This window comes from Clinocottus analis, unplaced genomic scaffold (genome assembly GCF_023055335.1).
Source record: "Clinocottus analis isolate CAN_PGR_092001 unplaced genomic scaffold, fCliAna1.0.p SCAF_4, whole genome shotgun sequence".
NCBI classification, from domain to species: Eukaryota; Metazoa; Chordata; class Actinopteri; order Perciformes; family Cottidae; genus Clinocottus; species Clinocottus analis.
Window position 1 is genome coordinate 15,993,080 of NW_027176153.1, and position 17,986 is coordinate 16,011,065.

At 40.3% G+C, this 17,986-nt stretch overlaps 1 protein-coding gene across 5 annotated transcripts in view; it reads left to right on the forward strand.

Moving 5' to 3' along the window:
- The window catches only part of scn8aa (sodium channel, voltage gated, type VIII, alpha subunit a), a 42,767-nt gene extending 25,158 nt beyond the window's left edge, over positions 1-17,609 (forward strand). For all 5 annotated transcript variants that reach the window (XM_068596853.1, XM_068596855.1, XM_068596851.1 and 2 more), the window contains exons 18-27: positions 352-469; positions 1,062-1,216; positions 1,592-1,765; positions 6,057-6,179; positions 10,514-10,798; positions 11,141-11,194; positions 11,581-11,718; positions 11,820-11,924; positions 12,014-12,284; positions 12,405-17,609. In XM_068596853.1, the coding sequence (XP_068452954.1) occupies positions 352-469; positions 1,062-1,216; positions 1,592-1,765; positions 6,057-6,179; positions 10,514-10,798; positions 11,141-11,194; positions 11,581-11,718; positions 11,820-11,924; positions 12,014-12,284; positions 12,405-13,564 (2,583 nt within the window). In that variant the 3' untranslated portion in view covers positions 13,565-17,609. The remainder of the gene's footprint in view (positions 1-351; positions 470-1,061; positions 1,217-1,591; positions 1,766-6,056; positions 6,180-10,513; positions 10,799-11,140; positions 11,195-11,580; positions 11,719-11,819; positions 11,925-12,013; positions 12,285-12,404) is intronic.
- The last annotated feature ends 377 nt before the right edge of the window (positions 17,610-17,986 follow it).

Below are 17,986 nucleotides of genomic sequence, written 5' to 3' on the forward strand. Positions count from 1 at the left end.
AGTCATTTAAAGTGGCTGGAACAGGCCGATGAAAGATATCTGCTGACGTATGTCTTTTGATAAAATGCATTAAGAAGACGTTCAGAGCAGATTATATGCCATTTGATATTGCATTTCAGAGTTCATGAGATTTTCAAGATTGTTAAAATGTCCATTTTAATATAGAAAAAACCCTCTGATCTAGTAGTCCTCAAAGTGTTTTCCTTTTATAGACTGAGCCAACACAAATTAGAAATAGGGTAACATGACAGGTCCAGACTGTTCCTCATGAGTTCAGCTTTCTTCATAATTGTTTCTTTGTGTGTCTGGATCTGTGTCCGTGTATGAGCTCATACGTCCGCATTTCTGCAGCTGGATGACACCAGTTCGTCGGAGGGCAGCACTATTGACATCAAGCCAGACGTGGTGGAGGAGGTGGTGGTGGAGCCGGTGGAGGAATACCTGGACCCAGAGGCGTGTTGGACAGATGGTGAGACCACTGCTCCCATCGCCATCCTGCAAACCATGGGATACATTCAATGTCAATGTTTCTGGACAAAGAAATGCATAATGACTCGTCAACATTGTGAAACATATTCATTAGGTTCACGCAACAAAACTACTTGGTGAAGGTTAGAAAAAAAAATCAAGGTTTCTGTTAATATAGCGTAATGTAGCGTAATTTAACAACGTATTGTTACAAGTGTAAAAATATAACTACTGTAGATAAACAACACCTTTTAGCATACTTGCTTCTGTACTATTACCTAACAAGCTTAACAACAATAGGTAAAACAATGTTAGGTAAAACAACGTTAGGTAAAACAATGTTAGGTAAAAAAAGGTAAAACAATGTTAGGAAAAACAACGTTAGGTAAAACAACATTACGTAAAACAATGTCAGGTATTGATTGGGGTAAAGTACAGTTGTTTTTGTTATTAAGGATCGCTCACCTATGGATACTCTAATCTATTAATTCTTTAAAATCCCATGTATTAAAGACTTGAATTCGAATTTTAAACACAACGTTGTAACTTATCTAACCATATCGAATGCTGTTTCTCCTCCTGTGTGTCCTCAGGATGTGTAGCCAAGTATAAGTGCTGTGAAGTTGACATTACTACGGGCTGGTGGAAAAACTGGTGGTTCCTGCGAAAAACCTGCTACCTGATTGTTGAACATAACTGGTTTGAGAGCCTCATCATCTTCATGATCCTGCTCAGTAGCGGTGCCCTGGTAAGGAGGCCTTCTACAGGTCTGTTTTATAAAATAAAATAAAAAACATGAAGCGATATAAATTCCAAACTGGATAAAGATTGAACAAAGATGACATTAGAAATGGAGGCACTTCACAGGCAATAGTGTGTGTCTAGAATATGTCAGTAATGGTTGGTTTCTCAGCAGCACGGTTGGGGGAGGGGCTAGAAGCGCCTGTGATGAATTGACTTCCATTTATCAAATGGGGGATCTATTCTCGTTGTTGGAGTGGGTCCTCGTTTTCAAACAATTCTACTAAAGACCAACGATTGCTGCAAATCTACATTAGCTTTTAGGGGTGGGAATAATGTGTTCGTTTTCGTTGTGACTGAAAAGTTTCTTGTTTGTCTGCAGGCCTTTGAAGATGTGTACATCGAGCAGAGGAAGACCATACGGATCATTTTGGAATACGCCGACAGGGTTTTCACCTACATCTTCATCCTGGAGATGTTGCTGAAATGGGTCGCCTACGGTTTTGTCAAGTATTTCACCAATGCTTGGTGTTGGCTGGATTTCTTCATTGTGGATGTAAGTCCAGCTCTTGTTTCCTCTATTGTGTGAAGTAGATTAGAAACGAAGAGCAGTTATTTGGTCTTCCGCCACACACTGGTCCAACAGCAACACACAGGTACAAAGATAAAGCAGCAGAGCTCAGGCTAATTTCTGCTGTAGTAATTTGTCTTTTGCTTTATTAGATTGGTAATTACCACGTCAGATACACTACATTCACTCTGTGGTCACAGGATATGATGTGTAATAATACTAAGTGTTGCCTGTTGGGTTTGGTTAAGTCTGAGCAGACATAATATTTGAATCTTTGCTTAATGGGATGTATTAGGTGAGATGGCATGTTGTTTTATAAGAAGCCTCTTGTTTTGGTTCACTCACGCTTTCAGGACAGTGTTTTACAAGAATGAACTGAAGCCTATTTCAAGAGTACACGTCAGTCACCTATTACAACTCCATCAAGCAACAATCCTTGTTGTATACTTCGTTTATCACAATTATCTGCTTTCAAATATTAAAAATTTCTCCGGTTTGCCACAAGCAACACAATTGTTTTGTCTATTGGTGCAGATACCAATTTTACTCTTTTGAGGAAAGAATTGATAGAAATTATTCCGCTATTATAAAAACACATGCTGTCGCTATTTAAGCATTGATGCCAGCCAAATTAGAATTAGTCAATCAATAACCAAGCTCATGGATTACGACCATATTATTCAAGTCATGCTCAGATCAATGGATTGTGTTAAAGATGTGTCTCTGAGCTGTAAGAGGTTTCATATGTGCCTATTTCCTCTTTCTGTGTGTACTTTTCTGCTCCTTGTGTCATTCAAGATTGAAAGACTAGAACGAGAAACATTCTTCCACCTATTCTTTGTTAGTTGTATAAGTATATCACCTTGTATTCATCTTATTGGGTCTATTTTAAGACAACATAACCTTAAACTGTGAGGTTATTCCAATGAGATTACTTTGTGTGGGAAAAAAATGGGGAGCCATTTTTGTAGCGATAAGCTTGAAGCATTTGCATTTCACATAAATGCTGGCAGAATTGGGATAGAATAAGAATTTTCCTGATTTCTGTCTTTCTCCTTGAACTAACCGCCTCTCCGCAGTGTCCAACACCTCAGCTATTACCCGTGAATGGACTCCTATCCATGGCCAGAGGTTGTCATGTTGATGTATTATAAGCTTCTTTATCCCAGACTCCATGCAGCAAACATGCACTTGCTTATTACGTACCATAGACAATGTACACTTAGTTTTCTCCATTCACTCATGTATTCTTGTGTTTTTTAAGGCATACAATAAGACATTAGTTTCTTAAGTCTTCTTACAGATTCACCACACAGCTATTTTTAAACCATATTGTCACAGCTGACACATACAACACACATAGAGCCTCGAGCAAATATAAAACATAACACCCTTTACCGATTCTGGTCACTGCCTTAGCAGAGTCCCTGCCTGTGGGTGTGTTGTCAAGCCCAACACTTCAGTGCAGGGCTCCACGTTTCCCGAGTTGTGAACATGTTACAGAGAGTGACAACCCTCCTTGCCTCCTCCCCTCTTTCCCTGTTCTCCCTCCATTCCCTCTTGAGAGTGTAACCTCAGGTATGTGGTGACATTGTGCTGAGATGTAATGATGGTGGGTGACAGGCAGCCGGCGGTAAGTTTGGTCTTCACTAGCGCTCCCCCTCCAAAAACAAAGAGAGAGACTTGTGCTTGATGAGTCTGGGTTGTGCTGTGGCCCGACTGTGCCTTTGTCATCCTGTGTTGTGAGGTGAAACCATTGCCATGGACTCAGAAGGGTGGTGGGGGGTGCACCATCATTAGACCGGCCTGTATTTTTTCTGACTGTGGATGTGCTTGACTCTTTGTGTGAGTGTGTTCCTCCTCATTGCCCTTGTGTTTCTGTATCTTTCTGTTACCCATTTGATTATGGCACAGGGCCAGAAACGTCAGAAAGTGTGTTGTTGAGTTAACAGCAGAGTTACTGGAGAAAAGTAGTATATTTTCAATATTTTGCTTACATTGTAAGAATTAATATTATAGATGGAATAATCTATATAAATCTTATATAGGCTGGTTAAATTGACACAATAGTTAGAATAGGTCATCCTAGTTTAACAGTGATACTGAGATGTGTGAATGTGAGGGTGATAGGTGTCATACGCCATTCATCTTTCTTTTTCACTCAGATTATTATCATTGTTTTGTTGTGTTTTTTCTTTTCATTTTAGTTTGGTTTATTTCTGTTTGGTTTGTGCTGTCGTCATCATGGGATCACAGCCCCAGATGTCATTGGCCTTGCCTTGCAGAACTCTGTGAGAAGGACGTTGAGGCGCTGAGGTCACTACCACACAGCTGGCCCAGCGGGGGGCCAGAGGCCAGGTTCCCCCTAAAGGGGGCTCTCCAAGGGGTCAGGCTGAAGGTGACAATTACCCCAAACACTGTAGTGTAGCTCAAGGCAAAATCTTTATTTTACTGTCTCCCACCAGCACAGCTGCAAACTTATTCCAGAAGCAAAGGTTATTGATAAGCTTGTGAGTACTAATTAAAGCCCTGTCCAGGACATCTTGGACCCGATGAACATTCACATGTACAGTAAAACGTCTGAATCCATGCTGCCACATTGTCTGCCATTCTTTCCATAGTTTGAAATCATTCCACCCTTAAATGGTTGAAAAGTTGGTCTCTTTTAATTCATGTGAAAAATGACATCAGTCAAAATGAAGATTTTGCCTGTTACAAACCTCCCTCCGTGACTTTGATAAGCTTTGGATGTTGTGTACTTCTTGCGGTGAGTTTGACCAGTTGGTGTCGGTGGCTGGTTGGAGGTGCTCACATGTGTTCACTGTTGATATTTTTCCTTATTTGTGAGAAACTGGTACTCCCCCTGTTTAAGACCTCAAGCATCCAGACTGGGATTGCAATTAGGATTTTTTTCAAAGACTTCCTGAGGATACAGTTCCTGTGATCATGCACAGATTCTTGAACAAACACATTTCTATGTTTTTTTTACCTAGTTTTAATATAACTGCACACTCTTGCATTTTGCATCTAGATTAAGCTGCTTTCAGACAAATAATCCTTCATATTAAAGCTTTCCTGTGCAGCAGACAGTCTGTAACGTCCGTCTTAACGCACCGGAGGTAACTTTAAGGCGAAGACCGTCCTGCACTTTTTACAACCCCTTAAAGAACATCAGCGCAAGTTATTGAGCGCAATCCCCATTGTCCATCCCCTCTATGGTTCACAAGACATTTACATTAATTTATTATGGTGATAAGAGTTGTGCAGATTTACTATGTTGCTGTGAATGCTACAGTATATACAGTTTGGGGAATGAATGACATAATATAAGGACTTAGTGAGTCTTTTTCGACTTATTAATAACACACTCTGAAGTGTTCTTTGGCTGCAGCAATGCCTCCGTGGCTGCTGCTGGTTGTGAAACGGGCTGCACCAGTTTCTTTGAGGTTGTGTGCTGTTATTGTTAACTGTTTGTAACTCGACTGTGTATTTTTGTCCTTTCAGTGCCATCGAGTGCTCATAACTATATCCGATCTGCTCTTAATCTCCATCCCTGTTTCTTGTGTGTAGTTCATGTGACTGTGGCTCTCCTATTTGACTCTAAATGCTGTGTGACAATTTGATTTGATGTCTGAGAAAGAAAATGGCAAAATGACACACTTTGTACATGTTTACTTGTATTCTTTCTCTTAGGTTCCATTAGTTTGTCTGTCTTAGATTATATGGGATTTTATGCCTCAGCCCAAGAGCGACATGGAGAGACAATGTTAGAGGGGCAAGGGTAAGGCTCTCAAGTCTCTTGGGTTTTTATCAGCTTCTACAGGTTAACCTCTCTCCTTACCTCCCTCCCCAACTCCTCTTCTACTGCTTTCCCAGTCCCTTCACTTGTACTTTTACTAAATCATGTAGCATTCTGCCTAATTTACCCTCTATTTGAGTCTTATGTCTCTATCTCCTCTCTTTCTCTCTCAACCACAAATTTTCTTGCAGGTACAAAGGACTTTTCACTTCTCAACTGCCCCAAATAACACATAAACTATCCCTATGGCGCACTGCTACTAAAAATACTACACACATAAGACCTATACTAAACGTTTACCTTCTCTCTCAGTGTATATACATGTATAAATGCAATATTATGCATGCATATACATGCATAGATTTATGTGTGTATGTCAAGCAACTCTCCGCCTATGACAGGGCCGTCTCTCTTCCCGAGTGAATATTCTCACTTCTAACAGTTTGGAACCTCTTTTGCTTCTCTGTTTTTGTGTAGGTGTCTATAGTCAGCCTTGTAGCTAATGCGCTGGGCTACTCCGATCTAGGGCCCATTAAATCACTCAGGACACTAAGGGCCTTGAGACCCCTCAGAGCCTTGTCACGTTTTGAAGGGATGAGGGTAAGATCCAAAGCTAAGCAGCTGATCCTTCCGCATGCCCATTCAACAGTTTAAAGCATGCTAGAACTGATCTAAAAAACAAACTAAGAGGACAAATAACTCCAAAATTGGGTGGGAATGTTTTTAACAACAGTAAATGAAAGCCAATAAGTCACCTTTCCATGCGCAATCCTGTGCCATGCCTTTCTTAGAGCGAATGAACAAGTCATGATGCAGCTGAGAGACTGTAAAGTAACAGTAAAGTTGTATTGCAAGCAGAACAACATACATTTCAATTGAATTTCTTAAACAAAAAAATATATACAGAAATTAATTGGTGTATTACCCAAAGTGCAATAGAAATATTTTTTCACAAAGCTGCCTCATCACATAAGTGACAAACTTGAAATTCTGGTTACTTCATCTTACTTTGTTTCTCCTTGATTGGCCAAAGTGAATGTGAAATTGGTCAGAGCTAACCAAACTTACATAGAGCTTTCAAATCAACAGTGAGCTCTTCATTTGGCCTGATTCTCAACCACTGCTTTTAATTTAGACTCCCCCCTTACCCTCCTACATGCCCTCCCCCCCTGCTCCCATAACCCTCCCCAGCTCACATCATATCCCAATGCATCTGGCATCGAGAACAACCAGCAGGAACCAGGGAGCTGCAGGACACCAAAACCTCTGCCCAACCAGTCACACCATAACTCTGCATGCAGGACGGCTGCCAAACAACCACTCAGAGGAATCTGTTCCACTCGTAATAGATGTGGTTAACAGAGCGGGAAGCAGTTGCGGCCTCTGGTTACTTCAGCTGTCACCTAAAATATCTGATTGGTTATCTTTGTGACTGGTGGTAGCAATAGGTTGCACCTGGTTGTTGTCACCCGTAGTCCCCCCTGTCTCTTTCTCTCTCTACTCTTTAATACTCACTACTCTTGGACTTGTTCCCTAGTCTTCTAGTTTGAGCTTCTTTTCTTCACCTCAGCCTCTCCACACCGCTTCCTCAGTCCCACATTTGCAGCACTGTGCTGCAACCACTCCTCCCCACCCTTCCCCCTCCTCTTCTTCCGCACCCTGTTATCCCTCCACGACTCACTCCACCTCAATACGGTTCTGCTGGGCCGGACCGCTGGAGGGTCACCACAGTCTCCTGCCTGTCCAGGATATTTCTACATCAGGGACTGAGACAGAAATCACACACTCACAGTGTTGTGGCTTTGGGAGGAAACTATTTGTTGAGCTTCTGCCACCTGCAGCCTTTTGGGTCGTACCATCTGACCGATGGATCTGCTAACAGTCCATTCTGGTGGCAGGTTTTTGCTGTAAAGTTGTTTTTTTAAACATTCATCACTATTACATACTTTCTTTTTGGAATGCAGGCAGAAGCTTGGCAAATATGCAAGGCTGCCATTTCACTCAAGGCATTAATGCTGTCATGTTATGGCACCACATACTGTCGTGCATACATCAGGCCCTGGCTTCCTGTTGCCTTCCACTCCCACAGGAAGTTAAACTGCGACGGGCCCAGTTAAACTCTGACTTTGAGTTCTGGCTCTGGGTGGGTGGTGGCCCATAGGTTGACTTGGACAACAGCGTTCGGACAAAACTCTCAACCCGACAATGTGTTACCCTTTACACTTTAGTACGTCCCAAAAATGACAGACCAGCAGGAGAAGGAGGCCTGTGCAATTATCTAGTGGGTGGACTGATTGGAAATTTATTATGAAGTCTCATTCATACTAGATATCCAGTGACTAAAATGTGATGCCGTTGAACATGAGCAGGCATCAATGCTTTTAGGCCCTGGATATGCTTCATGGATGCTGTCATCAATGTCTCACTGACATTTCATAGGGTTTAATTGTTAATTCTGGGATAGCAAATAGACATATTAATTGATATGTCATTTTTGGGGTTGGATATTATGGCACATTTGCTTTAGTAGACTGTAATAATGCCAATACCAGTGCCCCCATGAATGACCTCATTCACTGGGTGTAAGTGGTAAGAGAGGTGAGGGTGGCCCAGTCACGCAAAGGGAAACAAATAGAAGAATTTGATCATGCTGTATCAATTTTCTACTATAATGTCTATGTTCATCAATTGAGTTACCATTTTGTTTGAACTGAAAATGGAAAATTTTAGGCCAACACAATAAATAAATGAATTGGGAATTTCATGAATGGAGAGATGACACAGTATGAAAGAGATTCCGGAGAGTTAGAATGACATCTCGCGCCACCTTTACCCCATTTTCAGTAAATCCCGTCTTTCCTGACAAACCTGCTGACATTTAAGTGCACCAAGGATTTTGAGATGACAATGATTTTGTTGGTTTTATCTTTGACAGCTATTACAGTTATTAATATTTAATGTCCCTTCCTCACAATGAGCAAGCCAACTCATATTATATAAGAGTTCAGCAGTATTGTGCTGTAGATATTTGTCAGACACCCATACAAACCATGTAACCATCAGAATGGCTTGTCAGACCCCCAAGCAAAGCTTTAACGTTATCTCTTTTGCCGCCATCTCTCTATCCACATATTTTTCAATTTATTTATATATTAAGTTGATCGTTTCCTGAGATTGCACAATGCCATGTAACACGCATGTACTTTAACTGCCGATGCTCATAATGCATTTTTGAAAGCCATTTTCCCTCTTTCTGAGAATGCTTTACCCACAGCATGGCCTAATTATTTTTTTGAACACAGAATTTTTGAAAGTGGTTCAATAGTATCTCAGATTGAGCAAAGAGTCATTTTCTCAGCAAGTGCAATAGCAACACAATGCTTAGAATTGTATTTGGAAAACATCATCCTCAAGCCATTTGCTTTCAGCATTTTACATCTCACACAATATTTTACTAGTGTGCACACGTTTAAGATTCAGCCTGTAGAGGTCGTGTACATGCTGAGAAAATCCTGCTCTCGAGCTCCTCCCTGTCTGTATGTAATGAGGAGGGAATATGGCTCCACAAAACGAGTCTGCCAAAGACATGCATGCTCAGCTGTCTGCCCGAGAGCTGCTGGTCGGCCTGCCTAACACTGGTAGTGAGCGGTTCACTGTGCTGAGCTTATTACTGCTATAAATCTACGGAAAGTCCAATTGGATTGCTAGAAAGGTCGAGAGTTTGAGGTGGGAACATTATACTATATATATATATATGTATATATATATATATATATATATATATATATATATATATATATATATATATATATATATATATATATAAAATATTATATTATATATATATATATATATATATATATATATATATATATATATATATATATATATATATATATATATATATATATATATAATATAATATTTTACTGCGTTAGTTATGGGAAAGGATCAGTAAGTTTAAGAATATTAACTGTCTAAGGTTGGGGTGGTAAGAGTGGACACTTCATAGTGGTATGGCAAACTTAATATTTTACTGACATTTAAGCTTCATTAAGTAAATTTGTAGAAACGTACCCATCAATTTATTCCAAATATTAAATCCTCATCATCTATATTCCTCACAACATTGTCAAATGCTCCCATTATTATTTCATGTTATTTGGGGATTTATATTTATTTCAGAAATATACTTAAGGAAGTAATAATAGGAGCATTTAACAGTTTTGTGATTCTTAGGAGAGATGAAGTTTTAAACTGGGATGCAGTATGTACATACACCTGAGTGTGTGTTTAATGTATGTTTGTGTATGTGTGTCTCTCACTTTATGAACAACAATATTAGGATTTAATATATTGTAAAATGTACAATAGCTCCAATAATTTTCAGTATATGAACTCTGTCTGTTTTTCTTCTTATATGATTCATAGGAACTGTCATGCACATTTTCTGCAACACTAGTAGTTTAGAATCACACACCATATCTCAATGACATTCATGTCACGTACAATATAATACAATTACACTTTTTTTTAATATTGTATTTGCCTTGGTACAAGTGTTTGTGTGTGTGTGTGATTGAGTATCCCTTCAGCACCTCTACCTGCATGCTTCTGCATATCAAAGAGCATCTCAGAGTCACATCAGTGTTGCTCTAATTAGAAATGGAGTCATGCAGCTCTCCCTCCCATTGATTTCCCACACTTCAGTATTTTTATCACAGTCGTGTGCATTGTTTATTTTTGACTACATTAAATCACAATATGGATTGAACTGCTGCTCTTAACGTCACCTTTAACACAAGCTTAAACAATTCTTTAAAGTACTCAGTGGAACGCCATACCAGTATGTAGTGTCTTATCGGAGGGGTTGAAAGAGCAGCGTTTGTTTCCTGGTTTTTATGTCATATCTTGTCTTCCCTGGTCCGGTCTAGGTGGTAGTCAACGCCTTGGTGGGTGCCATCCCTTCCATTATGAATGTGTTGCTGGTTTGCCTCATCTTTTGGCTGATTTTCAGTATCATGGGGGTAAACTTGTTTGCGGGCAAGTACTACTACTGTTTCAATCAGACATCAGAGGAATACTTTTCCGTCGACGTGGTCAACAACAAGACTCAGTGTGTGGCCCTAATGGAGCAAAACTTTACTGAGGTCAGGTGGAAGAACGTCAAGATCAACTTTGACAATGTGGGAGCTGGCTACCTGGCCCTGCTGCAAGTGGTGAGAGTGTCACTCCTTCTCTCCTCTCTTCCTGACTCCAGTTCTTATTTCATGCTAACGTGGTTTCTTTTCTCATTTTCCGATGCACTTTTGTTTTTTTTTCTTCTTTTCATTCTGTGCTTCACCTGAGGGTCTGTTGTTGCTTCACACTCCATTTGCTTTCACAGCACTCTGAGACTGTTGTTTGGTGTTTCTCCATGCCCTTTCCTTCACATACTTGTTTCTTTCCATGCACAAGCTTCACCACAGGACATGCATCAGTTTCGGTTTGAGTTTCATTGATTTACAATTTACGATTTTGTGTTTTTACAATTTTATTTAGTAATGTCTCTCTTTTGAAAGGCCACATTCAAAGGTTGGATGGACATTATGTACGCAGCTGTGGATTCCAGAGAGGTATATTCATTGCTTCTTCAATAAATATTGTGATGCTAATTTTTCTCACTGTATGCCAGACTGTTGAAGGAAAGCTGAGAGCTTGGTGAGAAGAATATGAAGCTAACTTAACATAGCAGAAGAGACTTGGCTGACTTTAAACAAGAGTTCATTTCTCAACCAGGACCTTTTGATTTCACAGAATGAACAAATTGGTATTAATACGTGAACTTAGGAAGTGCTGCTGTTGAAAGCTTCATATTAACTGTGTGGATATGAGAATGATATTCTTTTTTTTTTTTATCTAACTCAAGAAAGTAAATAATCATATTTCCCAAAATGTCCAATTGTTTCTTAAAATGTGGTTAATAAATGACACCAGCTTCAACATTGTGCCTCCCTCCTAGGTGGAAGACCAGCCGGACTATGAAGTCAACATCTACATGTACATCTACTTTGTGGTTTTTATCATATTTGGGTCCTTCTTCACCCTCAACCTCTTCATTGGTGTGATCATTGACAACTTTAACCAGCAGAAGAAAAAGATAAGACACATTTTGTCTTTTTAACCTCTATTTTGCTTTAGGAGTTTCAGTTTTATTCGGTCAGAATGTGATTATAACCAAATCTTCGTTTATCCCATCACTTTGGAGGTCAGGATATATTCATGACCGAGGAACAGAAAAAGTACTACAATGCCATGAAAAAACTGGGGTCCAAAAAGCCACAAAAACCTATTCCTCGACCACAGGTATTTTATTATTTTTTGTAAGTATGACGCTTTTGTTTGAAAACTCAGTAAATCTCAACTTCCTCCCTCTGTGTTATCTCTCTTCATAGAACCCGGTCCAGGGCATGGTGTTTGACTTTGTGACACAGCAGGTCTTTGACATCTCCATCATGATTCTCATCTGCCTCAACATGGTTACTATGATGGTGGAAACAGATGATCAGTCAGATGAAACCGAGAACGTCCTCTACTGGGTCAACTTCATCTTTATTGTAGTCTTTACCACAGAGTTCTTGCTAAAGCTTTTTGCCCTTCGCCACTATTACTTCACCAATGGCTGGAATATCTTTGACGTGGTCGTGGTCATTCTGTCTATTGTCGGTAAGTGAGGGAAGTGGATGACACAAAGCAATAAGAAAAGAACTAAAGAATAACAAGTCTGTTGTTTTCTGATGCTATTCTCTTCCTTTCTTCTGTCTGTTTTCCTTTCTTTTCTCTCAGGCATGTTCCTGGCTGATATAATTGAGAAGTATTTTGTGTCACCAACACTCTTCAGGGTGATCAGGTTGGCTCGTATAGGACGTATCCTGCGTCTAATCAAAGGAGCCAAGGGCATCCGAACTTTACTTTTTGCTCTGATGATGTCACTGCCCGCCCTGTTCAACATTGGCTTATTGCTCTTCCTGGTCATGTTCATCTTTTCCATCTTCGGCATGTCTAACTTTGGCTACGTAAAACATGGAGCCGGAATTGACGACTTGTACAACTTCGAGACCTTTGGCAACAGCATGATCATTCTGTTCATGATCACCACATCAGCCGGATGGGACGGCTTGCTGCTGCCGATCATGAACTACCCACCAGACTGCGACCCCACTTTAGAGAACCCTGGTACGAACGTGAAGGGCGACTGTGGTAACCCCTCAGTGGGAATCTTCTTTTTCGTCATGTATATCATCATTTCTTTCCTGATTGTGGTCAACATGTACATTGCCATCATCCTGGAGAACTTCAGCGTGGCCACAGAGGAAAGTGCTGATCCACTCAGTGAGGACGACTTTGAGACCTTTTACGAGATCTGGGAGAAGTTTGATCCGACTGCCTCTCAGTTCATTACTTTTGCTAAGCTGTCTGACTTTGCAGACGCACTGGAGCACCCACTTCGTGTGCCAAAGCCCAACACTATAGAACTAATTGCCATGGACCTGCCCATGGTGAGCGGCGATCGTATTCACTGCCTGGACATCCTGTTTGCCTTCACAAAGCGAGTGCTGGGTGACAGTGGTGAGTTGGACATGCTGAGACAACAGATGGAGGAGCGTTTTGTGCAGGCCAACCCTTCCAAGGTGTCGTACGAACCCATCACCACCACTCTTCGCCGCAAACAGGAGGACGTCTCTGCCAGAATTATCCAGAATGCCTACCGCATCCACCTCATCCGGCGCGGCATCATCTTCAGACGTTACACTTTTACTAACAATAAGTTTGAGAATGGCGGGACCAACCAAGAGAAGAAGGAGAGCACACCATCCACAGCCTCTCTCCCCTCCTACGACAGCGTGACCAAACCCGACAAGGAAAAGCAGGACGAAAAAAGGGACGAGTGGGCCAGGAAAGACAAGGACAAAAACCAAAAAGATGAGTGGGAATCCAAGTGTTAAGGTTCAATGACTCTCAAAATCCAATAAAACAGAGGGAGATGAGACTCTGAGCCCAAACCCAACAAATGTAGAAAAAGTGATCATTTGCAAGTAAGAAAAAAAAAGAAAAAAAAACATACTAAAAAAATGTTTACAGACTCAATACTACTGAGGCAATGTGGTTTCGTATTTCATAAAAGACAGTTGAACCAAACACAATCAAGTTTACCACGGAACTTGGCTGCATAGCTGCCAAGTTCCTAGAAATGAGAAATGAGGAACAAATACAAAATCATTCACAGTGTGCTGGCCAATGACACACATTTCTTTGGGGACCAACTGCCAAGGCACCGAAATCTCTGCTAGATGATGGAAGAATTGCAAAATCCCTGCCACCACCGAGTGTGGACCCCCGCTGCAACGCTCCAATGCTACGGGACTGGATCGTACAGATCCCACTAGAACTGTATTATCAGTCTAAAGGAGGACCTGTAGCACAGTTTACCATCTTGATTAAGAAGAAAACAATAATCAACCAAGCAAGTTTTAGCTTTTGTTTGTTTGTGATGAATATACTTGCATATTTACATTATTTGAGCAGCAAAAAAAGATAACATTTAGCCCATGTCACTATTCTTTTCATATTTGTTATACTGTACTGACGTTGTCAAAGACACGTTTCACATGGACTTTCACACTGACTGGGTCGTGGTCATTAGTCATTGTTTTGACTTGAGCTGAGGGAGACTGGCTCAGGCCGAGTTACAGATAAATGATAATTATTGTACTCGTTCAATGCATACAAATGACTTGCATGAAGGCATGTTTTGATCAGGAATCATGCATGAGTATTCATAATCCGACAAGACACTTAATTCTTAGACCACTGCAGTGGCTTGACTAGTTTGAGGCTGTCCACTGTGGAATCGAAGATGAAGATTCTGGATGAGGATTAATAGAATATTGGGCGGATGATAGTCAAACGATCCTGTCCTTCACTGGTTTTGCTTTTCAATTGACAAATCTTTTAGCCCTTCATTAAATATATCAGGAGAATGAAGGATGAAAGCACTCAGAGGTTGAATCAGCCAACAACACAAACTAGAAAAGTTTTTTTTTGCTGCTCTGAATGTTAGTAGTCTAGAGAGAGTGTATGAGTGTATGAGTATTAGGAACCAGAATATCCTCACAATGAGGATGCACAGATTTGGAGGGCCACGACAGTTGCCCTGATCCAAATCTGGGGCTTATATCTCTTTGTTTACTTACATCCGTCATGCAGTCACTTTCCTTACTTCTCTGTGGTCCCTGTTTCGTCAATGAGAGCAGGTGATGTTTCACGCCAAGGAATCTATAACTGGCACCAGTGAGGGTCTAGTGGGCTTAAGTGTCAATAGGTAGCCCCTCTACTGCTGTAGTTCTACGGGAATGGACAGAAATATGGTTTTATTTTTTATTTTGATACTCTTTTTGTTGATTTGTTAGTGGCTAGTGGAAGAACAGAGCTGCATTTAGATAAATGATTCATTCATTTTAAGTTCCTCTTTTATACTCTGTCGGACCCACATCAGAATTTCCCAGTGAATGATGTTTTAAGTAGTGCTTTTTGGACAATTTCAGTTGCCAGCTTTAGAAAAAAAAAAGCCTTGAAGTCTTTCTCTGATATCCTTGTGATGCAATCATCCTCAGAAAAGGATTCGATCAGTGAGAGTGACACTGACCATCTGAAACAGCAGAGTTAGCAGAGAATTGTCACACGGACATGCCTTGTCGTGCCTAGCATGTATGGAAGGTGGATGGCTATGAAGGGCTTGTGGTTTGGACTGTAGAATCAAAGGGATTTTGTCTGATATTTCAGGGAGGCGGATGGATATATAAATAACTCAGACGTGGACCAATAGATAGGTAGAGCCCCTCCCTTCAGGGTTTTAGACTGACTGCCATGACAACAGGAAACAAAAGGAAGGCCTGAAGAAGAGAACAGCGCTTTGGTCTGAGTCGGAGTGCTGAAAGTCCCATGTTTGTCAGTGTATCATTGTGCTTTTGTGGGACCTCTTAAACACTGTGTGGTGTTGGACCCAGACTCGCACCATCTTTTCACCTACTTGCAGGCTTTCAAGAGTACTGTCACCCTCTTCAAAAATAATTAGCCGGAGATGAAGAGAGAAATGCAAACACTTGCCAAGATTATCCATCAGCAGGCCTCACATCGACACAGCTATGTTGTATAATAAGCTTTGTGGGTGTTTTTCATAAAAAAACCTGAGGCTTGAGGTCAAGTGGTAGACGTGACACAACTGCCTCCTTAAGTGTTCCTGCCATTTTTTTTCTACACAGGAGTGATGGTCCTATTTATAAGTGGATGACTGGACATAAAGCGTGCATCCTTCGTCACACCAATAATGCCATTTGGTGTGTTTAACACTGCCTGTACCAGAAGCCCCTGTCTGTAACAATAACTGAGGTCTGTTTACAATATGAGGTCTCTAAATCAGTTTGGCTGCTGCACACTGAAACCAAATACATTCCCAATGAGAACCACAGAAGGAGTGGGTTATGTCATCCAATTGGTCCATGCTCATCTTGGATGTAATGTTTTAGAATGGTACATTCACACTTGAAAAAAAAGTTTAAAAAAAGCTAAAAAATAAGTCAAAAAAATAAAACACAAAAACATATATATGTACAGTGCAGGCTATGATGTAAATGGCACAATTGCTGAAAAAGAATGAACTTTTTGAGAGAAACTATAAATATTGTATTATATTCTTTTATTTTATCGGCATGCTTTGTTGTGTTTTTTGTAAATAAGGAATTTTAAAATTGTTACTACTAATAATCAAAAAAATGAATAATAACAATAATATAGAATGGCTTCCAGCTATGCCCTTTGTCACATTTGTTACCTTTTGGATTTTTTGAGACACTTTTCACTTTGTTGACGAAAATTGAATGAAATATAGATATTATATAATACAAAAGATATATACATGTATACATATATGTCTATATGTATATACATAAAACAGAAGAACACTGTTTGTCACATTTGATTTATGTGCAACACGTTCAGTGGATGTCTAAAATTGGTTGTTTCCAGCACCCTTCTATGTTGGGGAATAGCTTATGTGCGATGTTACTGGAGCTGCTTGCCATGGATTGTAGCCTGATCATGATGAAAGGATAATGTTACCAGCACATTTCTCACTTACTGTCATATCTCTCACCTTCACTGAGTATACAGGACACACCCACAGTCACGGACACAAACACACACACACAGGTGACTCCTCACTGCCCACCAACTTTTCCGGTGAACTCTTCCTTGAGCTGGTCCTTACCCCCGTAAGGGCCTTTTTCCCATACCCACACATCAGTGCCATTACAGCTCAATATGCATACAACCATGTACTGGCTTCTCATCCTCGTGTTTTTTTTTGTTGAAGGATTCGTTTCCGGTGTTCCACTCAATGGCATGTGCCTTTTTTTCTGCTTTTTCTGCAAAATTTGGATGTCAATTTCACACTGAAAAAATAAAAGAAACAAAACTGTCCAAATTGTGGAGGGTGGAGGTTTGGGGGTGAGCACAACATTTATCAGGGATGTCGATTCAGAAATACTGCCAGAGGATCATCCAGACACCCCACTTCATCTTAACATTCAACAGTATGTGATATTAACGGAGAATCAGCTAACTCAAATATGTCCTGTTCTTAGTGCTATGTGTGTCACCCACTTGGCTTGTGAAAAAGCAGCTTGCCTTCTATATTTCTGTTCTAGTTCTTCAATGTTTCTGACTCCATCTGAAATTTATTTTTGTATTAATATTTGATTATAGGACTCTTTTTAGCATGGTTTATTATGGGCTTTTTTTCTTTTTGCTGAAAAATTGAAAAGTGCTTTTCAAACTGTCGTTATCATTTGACACCATGACAAAAGAGGATATACAGTACAATATGATGATGTGTTGCACAACCACGTGGACTCTTGGTAAGAATATATGAAAGATTGTCTTCATTTGAGCACGAACCTTTTTATTACCAATAAAGCAGCCTTCCAGTTACAACCTGTTTGTTGGTTTTACATTTACAATCTCTACTTTCCTTTAGGCTTAATTCAGTTACATTGTGTCCAGTTTAATAAGTGGTCAACATTTTGTGCAGATTATTTTAGTTGTGTGGTTGCTGTATGTGTATGGAGATGGATTACAAAACATCCTGTGAAATAGAGTTGAGTGGCGCTGTGGTAACAGTCATGAAAGGCAGCCTTTCAAATGAAATGGACTTATTGAATTTGTTAAGAGCCCCATGATAACATTCCCCTCACAGGCAGAAGACGGACTATAGGCCCATCAGTATGTAGTCCATCTGTAATGTGATGCTCTTGTTTGTGGTCTACTGTAAAGTAAATAGCCGCGAGGTATGATATTAGTGGTCGCACATA